Consider the following 10,434-nt stretch of genomic DNA (forward strand, 5'->3'; position numbering starts at 1 on the left):
GCAATCTAAATCAGAAAAGTATTAGATTGTAAATGAACAAACTCCATAAAGCTGGCATGTACTGTCACCGAGACATGTTTCTATCCTAGAAATGTCAAAATGATATGCTTTCCATGAGATGCATGACATCTTGAAATTAATGTTTCAAGGGTTGCTTCCTACCTAACGTGGCAAAGTCAAATAGTCTGGGACCTCAGTGACAGGCATTGAATCAGACTTTGCTTCATCATTCAGAATCAATTGTAGGCATGAAGCCTTAGAGCATTTTATAAAACAAACTTTTATACTAGTAAACTACGAACTATCTGAATTTCCATTGCAAGTAACTATTGTGGACTACATATCAATCCACAGGATTTGTCTCTACCTGCATTCTCATGGTGTTCACACTTCACACTGTCCATATAATTCAGTTGCTCACTTGCTCACTTGCTCACTTGCTCTCCTCTTTGGGTTACATTCTGATCGGATCCTTATAACTTTTTCAATTAAATCACTCCTCAACTTTGTAAATTCAAGGGCATATAGTCATAGACTATATCTATGTAACTTAATACAGGTGCACAACCTTTTATCCGAATTCCGGAAACCGAAAAGCTCCGAAAACCAGACATTTTTTCCAGGATGTCGTCTGCACACCAAAGCTCGCGTTTGGCGCCAAACTTGACACAAAACGACCCACGGTCAACCCAGGTCTGTACTACTGTAGCGGCTGCCTCCTCCCCGGAGACCGGGGAGACACTTAAACATCTGTAAATCATTGCTTAAATGTTAGTCAGTTAGTTTGGAGGGCTTTTATGTGAAGAGGGGAGGGGGGGGGGGGTGAAGGGGGAAACTTTAATTCTTAGTCCCCTACCTGGTCGGAGAGGCGGGGAGCGGGCAATGCCTTACCGGGTCGCCATGCAGTAAGCTCCGGAGCGCTGTGGCCGCCGACTCCCAACATCGCGGAGCTGGGGCTGCGGGCGTCCGGCCGCGGGCGGCGCCGGTTGTAGCTCCGACCACTGCAACTCTACCCCTGGCTGTGCAGCACTCCAAATCCAGCACCGGCCGGACGCCCGCAGCCCCAGCTCCGCGATGTTGGGAGTTGGCGGCCACAGCTTACCGCACGGCGACCCGGTAAGGCATTGCCCGCTCCCCGCTGGTATCCCAGCGCTGTGGCCGTCGACTCCCAACATCGCGGAGCTGGGGCTGCGGGCGTACGGCCGCGGGCCGCGCTGGATTTGGAGCGCCACGCAGCCAGGGGTAGAGTTCGCCAGGGTCGGAGCTCCAACCGGCGCCGCCCGCGGTCGAACGCCCGTAATCCCAGCTCCGCGATGTTGGGAGTTGGCGGCCACAGCGCTCCGGAGCTTACTGCACGGCGACCCGGTAAGGCATTGCCCGCTCCCCGCCTCTCCGACCAGGTAGGGGACTAAGAATTAAAGTTTCCCCCTTCACCCCCCCCCCCCCCCCCCACCACATAAAATCCCTCCAAACTAACTGACTAACATTTAAGCAATGATTTACAATGATTCCCCGGTCTCCGGGGAGGAGGCAGCCGCTCCAGACTTTTCAAGCCGCCCGCGCTACCTACCTAATCTACGCTAAAAATCTTCCATTCCGAAATCCGAAAAATTCAGAAATCCGAGAAGTGTCTGGTCCCAAGGCTTTCGGATAAAAGGTTGTGTACCTGTATAAACATTAAGCTCTGGTATTATTCCAAATCTGCACTGTACCGAGTGCAGTCCAGTCTCTGTCCTCAAAAGTGATTGTTTTCTAGATTATCTTTCAATATTATAAACAGTGATTGGATAAGTATGCCTACAGGAGCAACTGGGAAGTGCTGAACATCACTCATCAGGGACTGCAGTAATAAAGGCTTATGATGCCTTGGTGGGGGCAAATCCTATGAATTATATTTTCAGTCGCTAATCAAGCCAATTGCTAGATTTGTCAGTTTGGCAACCTGGAACTTTAAAAATTGAGCATAAACTAAAATTCAAAAAAGATTAAGATGGAAACATCACAAACATCGAAGTATATGAAGCTGTCTTTGTTTTTCATATCAAAAAACTTCAACTTGTTTTTAAATTCAATTGAGTGACATTTAGCTGAAGAGACTAGCAAAATAATCCAAACTCAAGTAAATTTAATCTACAAACCAAAAATTATTGCTCCTTGCCAAAAGAAAGGCAGCATTATTATTTTTAAAGATGTTGCCATGAATGAAATCTATTAACTTAGGTAGATTTGCACTCTTTCATTAATAATTTTTCTTTTAAAGTCACACATATTGTTGATTTTTAGTTCATGAATATACTTTAATCTCATCATCTACTGTTCTTCAACCTTGTGTTTGAGAGCAAAATCATGTTTGGTTCCAAAAACCTGCTGTTTATTGATGCCTTCAATTAAAAGCTCTGAGCGTGAAGGGTGATGCTGAGATAAGATTTAAGGTGAGGTGGGATGATGCAAATGTAGAATGATTTTCTGTCCTAGTTTTTTTCAGGAAAAAATAAAGTGCATTTATGTAGTGTCTTTCAATTCCCTAAGCATCATCCTGTCAACTAACCATTTATAATGTCGGAAATACAACAGCAAATTTGTGTACCGCATACTCAGACAATCACCAAGATGAGGACCTGACAGTCTGAAGAAGGGTCTAGACACGAAACGTCGCCTATTCCTTCTCTCCAGAGATACTGCCTGTCCCGTTGAGTTACTCTGGCAATATGTGCCTATCTAAGGACCTAACTATCTGCTTTTTGTAACCTTGATTGAAAGATTCGTTGGCTTGTCAAAAATGGCTTGCCTACTTTTTAGAGATATTGCCTTGGGCTATTTCAATCACCTAAGAGTGTAGGCAGTACCTGGGTGTAATATCTCAGCTGAACAAGGGCATTTATAACAGTACAAAGCTCCATCAGGATTACAAAGTAATGCCAACAATTTGTGCTGTTTTTGCTACAGGGGATGAATGCAGTGACAAGGTTGTTACCATATCTGAGCCAAAATTAATACTTTGATCTTTCTTCACACCAAACTTTTATTCCTCTAAAATATTAAGTAGAACTTACAGTGCCCTCCATAATGTTTGGGACAAAGACCCGACATTTATTTATTTGCCTCTACTCCACATAATTTGAGATTTGTAATAGAAAAAATCACATGTGGTTTAAGTGCACATTGTCAGATTTTAGTAAAGGCCATTTTTATACATTTTGGTTTCACCATGTAGAAAATACAGCAGAGTTTATACATAGTCCCCCCATTTCAGGGCTCCATAATATTTGGGACACAGCAATGTCGTGTAAATGAAAGTAGTCATGTTTAGTATTTTGTTGCATATGCTTTGCATGCAATGACTGCTTGAAGTTTGCGATTCATGGACATCACCAGTTGCTGAGTGTCTTCTCCGGTGATGCTCTGCCAGGCCTGTATTACAGCCATCTTTAGCTTACGATTGTTTTGTGGGCTAGTTTTCTCTTCAGCATATAAAAGGCATGGTCATTTGGGTTCAGATCAGATTATTGACCTGGTCACTCAAAAATCGACCATTTTTTAGCTTTGAAAAACTCCTTTGTTGCAGTATGTTTGGGATCATTGTCTTGCTGTAGAATGAACTGCCGCCCAATGAGTTTTGAGGCATTTGTTTGAACTTGAGCAGATAGGATGTGTCTATACACTTCAGAATTCATTATGCTACTACCATCAGCAGTTGTATCATCAATGAAGATAAGTGAGCCAGTACCTTCAGCAGCCATACATGCCCAGGCCATAACACCCACACCACCTTGTTTCACAGATGAGGTGGTATCCTTTGGATCTTGGGCAGTTCCTTCTCTCCTCTATACTTTGCTCTTGCCATCACTCTGATATAAATTAATCTTCATCTCATCTGTCCACAAGACCTTTTTCAAGAAGTGTAGCTGCTCTTTTAAGTACTTCTTGGCAAACTGTAACCTGGCCATCCTATTTTTGTGGCTAACCAGTGGTTTGCATCTTGCAGTGTAGCCTCTGTATTTCTGTTTATGAAGTCTTCTGTGGACAGTGGTCATTGACAAATCCACACCTGACTCCTGAAGCGTGTTTCTGATCTGTCGGACATGTGTTTAGGGATTTTTCTTTATTATAGAGAAAATTATTCTGTCAGCAGCTGTGGAGGTCTTCCTTGGCCTGTAAGTCCTTTTGTGATTAGTAAGCTCACCAGTGCTCTCCTTATAGTTGATTTTGGTAGGCCTAAGGTTTGGCTGATGTCTCTTAACAGTTTTATTCTTTGTTCTCAATCTCATAATGGCTTCTTTGATTTTCATTGGCACAATTTTGGTCCTCGTGTTGATAAATAGCAATAAAAGTTTCCAAAGGTGATGGAAAGACTGGAGGAAAGACTAGGTGCTGAGAGCTCTCTTATACTTGTATTAGGGAGGCAATTAAACACACCTGAGCAATTACAAATGCCTGTGAAGCCACGTGTCCCAAACATTATGGTGCCTTGTGATGGGGGGGACTATGTATAAATACAGCTGTAATTTCTACATGGTGAAACCAAAATGTATTAAAATGGCTGACAATATGCACTTTAACCACATGTTAACCACATTTCTATTACAAATCTCAAATTGTGGAGTACAGAGGCAAATAAATAAATAATGGGTCTTTGTCCCAAACATTATGGAGGGCACTGTAATTGGTTAATGTCAGTCAAACTAAGGAACCAGCAAATACAAACACCACTTTTGTTTTGTGGAGCTTTACAGGAGGTAGAGACTGGTCAACTATCCAGATAGTGAAATGGGTATTCTACATATTTTACTGCATTACAATTACCTTGGATGCATTTGAGTCTTAGTGAGTGAATGAATGATAACTAATTTTTGATTATTTTTTTTCCCCTCTCCATAAAGTATCACTATGGTGTTGATGTGGGCAAGCGGTGACACTTTCAAGACTGCTTACTTCATTCTGAATCAGTCACCTTTCCAATTCTGGATATGTGGATTGCTCCAAGTTTGTGTCGATATTACTATTCTCTTTCAAGCTTACTATTACGAGCGTTACCCTCAGAAGCCATCTTCACACACCGTCCCTTTCACAAGCACCAAGGCACTTTAACACCCACACTATTTAACAGGAGCATCAAATGAGCAACTCTTGGAAAGGGCATCAGAGTCCCTACAATTGAACCAGTGCCAGTAACGTAATATTGGTTCTCAGGATGCAGAAAGGATTTCAAAGTTGCTTTCTGGGAAAGAGGTTTACATGGTTAAACAATGGATTGTCTTTGATTATTTATATATTCTATTATGCTTAATTTAACCATTGTCTTTAGATTAGTTGGTCTAAATGCCTTACCCATATGTATTGTTTCTGGGACATTTTTGTTTTCTGGGACTTTTTTTCCCCCACTGGTGTTTTGTAAGTCTACCTTTGTTACAGTATTGTGATCTGAGAACCAGTTGTTAAATCTTTTGCATACATCCAAAGAGTCGTACATTCAGGACTTGCTTTAAAACAATTACGTTTTATGATTCATTTTCTTTTAATGTGACCACATGTTCTTCAAAAAAATTAGAAGAAACTTGCAGGAAGGGACTGAAGTTACATTCATGCTTGCATGTCCAAGTAAACTGGGTTAATTTGTCAGTGATAACTACTTAAAACTAGATCCACAAGTTATTAGTAATCTTCAAGAAGTATTTTGGAGATCAAGGTGCCAGTTTCACTTGATTATAATTGGCTGCTACAGCAATATTGTCCATTGGAGCTGGACACCCTGGGGTGAAGGAGAAAGGTTGGACATTAATTTATGCTTGGGATCCTCTCCACAGAGATCACAACAGTTGCAATATCAGGTGCTTATCTAGGGTGAATTCCCTGAGGGCCATTCGGAACAGTTTTGGAATAACATTCGGGAAAGACCAGGGGTAGCTCAGATATTTATTCAAATATGGATGATAGGAGCTCACAGGAGAAGGGAAGAAGCAGGAAAAAATTATACATACTCAGCAATGAAATAGGTTTTGATAAAAAATGGTAATGAAATTATCCATTACTTTTAATGAAAAGATGCATACTGAAAGTATTCGATGATGCAGACACTGTTTTCCCCTTTCAGCAGATGTATTGCCATGTTCACAGATCAAATTTGAATCAGAATGTAGGGTTTATTTTTAAACAGTTGCTTTAATTTGCTTGGCATCTACCCACCTTCGGTGTTCAAATCAGTGCTGAAATATGCCTACATTTAGCAGGAAATAGCATTGTTCCAAGAAAGCATTTCCATGTAGGAAATAAAACAATAAACCATTTGGATGCATATCCAGGTAGAGCTTCCTGTGCCATATTGCATTATGAGTCACTAGCTCCTGGTGTTCTAATGTTTTCTTCTGGGCGAGTCCTGGTTAGTCTCCTGGTATCATAAATTGCTTTCCCCATTGCAAGGTAATTCTTCATCAGGCTGCTGCGTGGAAATTACAAGGGTAGTCTTCACACTGGTAGGCCATTTGAGCCACAGAGCAACTTTTACCGATCTGATTGAAATTGAATGATCCAATCCATTACCTACAAAAAGTCAGTATGTTCTCACCGATTGCTGAATGAAATTGATCTTTCCAGAATATTTTAAGCAATGAGTTGGTATCAATGAATGCCTACCCCTCAGTGTTTAAATAGAAATGTGAAATTACAACTCTGCATTTAACCAGCTTCCTTTGATTTACTTCAACTAATTTCTGATCATTATGTAAATGTATTAATCTAAGCCACATTTTGTTTGAGCAATTATGTTAAAAAAATTAGTTGGGTTGCATACACAGGATTCCATCAAGCTGTGAAATTATATTTTCTCAATCTGAAGTTAAACAATGGCTGGGAGAAAATTTACCAAGACATGTAATAAGTTTAATACAGCTGCTACAGAACTATTCCTTTGGGTGATCACCCTTGGGCTGTGTACAGCAACAAATGAGAATTGTACCATTAAAGGCACTTACTATTTACAGCCATCACTCTCTACGTTTTGCTCAGGAACTATTCAGTGGACGTTGTCACTGCATGACATTTGTTCTACAAGAGGTTTGGTCTTTCTGACCCATAGCTGGTCATCACAGTTTGCTTTGGGCCTAAGTGACCTTACAAACGAAATGTAAACAAGAACTTTTTAAGCCAAGTTGCCTGTTCTTGTATGTTCGGACAGCAGCATGTATTTTCATCAATTAAATGTTAAATGCTGGCCTTTCCACCTTGATTATCAAACATTTAAATTTTATAAAATATTTTCTTAAGAATATGCATTTCAAAATCAAAAATCAAGAACAATTTCACATTTGTGTATGCATTAACTGCACTATTAACAAGAGAGTGATGATGGTTACTCTGCTGAAGCCAGGTTGCGCACTTTCTCACTGGTGTTCTGAGTAAACTCTGCATACCTTAATGACCCAAATGCTGCAGTCAACATCTGCTAAATGCAACATTGCCATGTTAAGACTTACACAGATCTTTTCCATTTGTTTGTGTGGTTTGTAGCATTTGTCTTCAGCCACCATGAGGTAGTGGTACAACATGTAGCCTGCTGTTCTCACTTAACAAAATGTGTCAGTCTTTGGTAGTGGCTGATCGGCCCATGGGTGCAGTAATCTCAATTATGTTTACAGAATGTTTTGTGCCTGATTGGTGTTCTGCTAAATGGCATGGAAGTATTTACTTTAGGACATGGTAAGAACGGTACGTCTTGGCTGGTCATGAAATAATTGAATATAGTTTATTGATTTTTTTTACAGGTTACTTAGTGTACTTTCATATTTTGTTTAGTATTTGTATCTGTAAATCTTTGAATATTAGCATCTTTTGTATTATGTCACGTGTACCATAAAAGTAAAAGACTTTGTTCATTGCCAAAAGAAACCAGATGAAAGCACTAAACCGGCACAATAATGTTCCACAATACAACCAGCCTTTACGAAGATCCTTAAACATATGCTGCCATTTAACATTGTATTTAGGTGCTTTGTCATTTATGGATGAATTATAAGGCTGTTGAAGGAAACATGAACATTTGATAAAATTTGAAGTGCATACATTAACCTACTCTCTGTATTCATGTATTAAGCTCAACACTAAATAAAAGTATTTGGAACTAATGTGGAATCTTGTGAATATTTTTTTCCTTCCCATTAAATTACAAATTAGAACATATTTCTAATGTTATATTAATCAACAGGTAATCACTCGCGTAAAAACATGTATTTTATGTTAATTTTCATCTTGGCGAAAGTGGCTGTAAAAAAAGGTGAGTGACCTGAGATTAAATAAAGTATTGATTCTCTACATTTTTTTGTACTTTTATGGTCTGGTTTACTCAAAATAACTAATACTTTGTATATTGTTGTTGTATCTAATGTGCCCATGGAACTGCAGTTTGTCGGAATTTAACTGCTCTGGTTCATATCATGGGCATATGACAAATAAATACAAAACGCTGGAGTAACTCAGCGGGACCAGCAGCATCTCTGGAGAGAAGGAATGGAATGACGTTTCAGGTCGAGACTTCTTCAGACTGAGTCAGGGGAGAGAGAGAGAGAGACATAAAGAAGGGTAAGGTGTGAAAATGAGTGATTAAAGGGGACGATGGTCAAGGAAAATATAGAATGGATCATTGTTAGCTGAGGGGACGGTGAGAGCGAGACATACAATCTGAAATGTAATCAGGACAGTGAAACTAGTCGGAGAACTCAGATGGGGAGAGAGAGAGAGGGAAAGCAAGGGTTACTTGAAGTTAGATAAATCAATATTCAAGAAAGAACTGGTGGAGGATAGAGGAATAAAACAGGACGGCATAATGTTAAAATGATGCAATGTGGCCGTAGAAATTGTGAGGTATCTCGGATGTAGGTCAGAAAGGACTGGATAAGGGGTAATAGAGCTGTGGAACTGTGACCAGTTAGAAGCTCAGATATATTTTCCAGCAGAAGTGGATACGATGCGTCTCCAATGAAATAAATGTTGTATTTTTTAAAGACAAAAAATCACTGATTCTGCCAGGAACCAACAATGAAGTTCGATTGTAACTCTCCACTTGGAACAGTGGCCAAAACCTAACATTATATTAAAAAAATACTGACATAATTTCTGTTAAACTTAAACAGTTGTATTTTTGAAAGGTGTGATATAATTTGCTCTCGATCCATAAATCTCCACAGGCAGTTGCTCCATCATCAATCTGTTTTCCTTCACGTTGTACATAGAACAGCACAGCATAGGAACAGGCCTTTCCACCCACAGTTGCTGCCTTACAGCTCATGCTTGAATTAATTGCATGCACATACTTACTTACTTTTCTCATTTAATGTTCAGGTTACCACAAACCACAGCTTAAAAGAAAAGTTCTGCTTGAGTTTAGCTGTTTCCCAATACTTGGGGGAATTTTTTGACATCTTTCACAATAAACGTCTTGTGAGCTGTGCTTCAACAAATACCCAGGTGAGTTTAAATGCTTGAAAGAAAAACCAAAGCAATGCGTAATTAAGAGGCTAACAAGCGGGCTAATTTACTGTTTTTAACCTGTAAACGATTCATTTGTTACCCATTGAGACAAAAAAAGAGAGCACCCTCTGCTGTAAAATTGCAGTCTCATACATGTTGGATGCCTGTGAAAGCCTGGGGTATTTCTTGGTAAAGTGGTCTCTTGAAACTGGAAACTTGAAGAGATGGTCATTACTTATAGATGCAAAAGGCTGGGGTGGAAGATTGCAACCTTCACGTGGTCCGCCCTGTTTCGACGAATGCAATCAACCCGGCGTGCACAATCAAATAAGATCAAATAGAACAAGTTGTCCTACAACTTTAGGCTGTGCACACCATACGCAAGAAGAAGCAAAAGGCTGTAGTTGAGGGAACCAAGTCAGAAATGCTGCAGAACAATTATAAGCTGCCTTAAATGAACAAGATGAACAGCTCATTTGGGCTTGTTTGCGGTATTAATTAAACATAAATTAAAGACTTAATTAAATTCGCCTGGTCCTAATTTCCTCCTTGCAGGTTCATCATACTGTGAAGTCAATTTAACAATTAGAAGCTTGCCCACCCCCACCAAGTGTAATTTCATAGGAATTCAAATGAGAAATGATAGTCCACCATGTCTTTATCTGGTATGTTGCTTGCTCACGATCTTTCTATTAAAATCGCATCATACAAGGGAGGGCCCAATTTTCTTTAATGCTTTCTTCATTATCTAAGCTGTGTTTATCCTTCGCAAATTCCAATTGACATGAGACATTTGTGTCATTATTCTTTTATTGAAAATTGACCACCCCAACTTATCGACTTCAACTCCCACCTAATGTAGATTAATCCCTAAAATCCAAGTTCCTGATCCATATTTTTTAAATCTTTCTACAGTCTATGTAAGCATGATTAGTTATATTTTCCACCCACACTTTCATCTGAATATTGACAGCT

General features: G+C 39.7%; 1 protein-coding gene across 2 annotated transcripts in view; it reads left to right on the top strand.

Moving 5' to 3' along the window:
* The window catches only part of slc66a2 (solute carrier family 66 member 2), a 59,128-nt gene extending 51,011 nt beyond the window's left edge, over positions 1-8,117 (top strand). Inside the window, exon 6 of one of the 2 annotated variants that reach the window (XM_033019047.1) lies at positions 4,881-8,117. In XM_033019047.1, coding sequence (XP_032874938.1) covers positions 4,881-5,088 — 208 coding nt within the window. In that variant the 3' untranslated portion in view covers positions 5,089-8,117. The remainder of the gene's footprint in view (positions 1-4,880) is intronic. The other variant, XM_033019048.1, reaches the window with a different exon arrangement.
* Positions 8,118-10,434: the final 2,317 nt, after the last annotated feature.

This window comes from Amblyraja radiata, chromosome 4 (genome assembly GCF_010909765.2).
Source record: "Amblyraja radiata isolate CabotCenter1 chromosome 4, sAmbRad1.1.pri, whole genome shotgun sequence".
NCBI lineage: Eukaryota > Metazoa > Chordata > Chondrichthyes > Rajiformes > Rajidae > Amblyraja > Amblyraja radiata.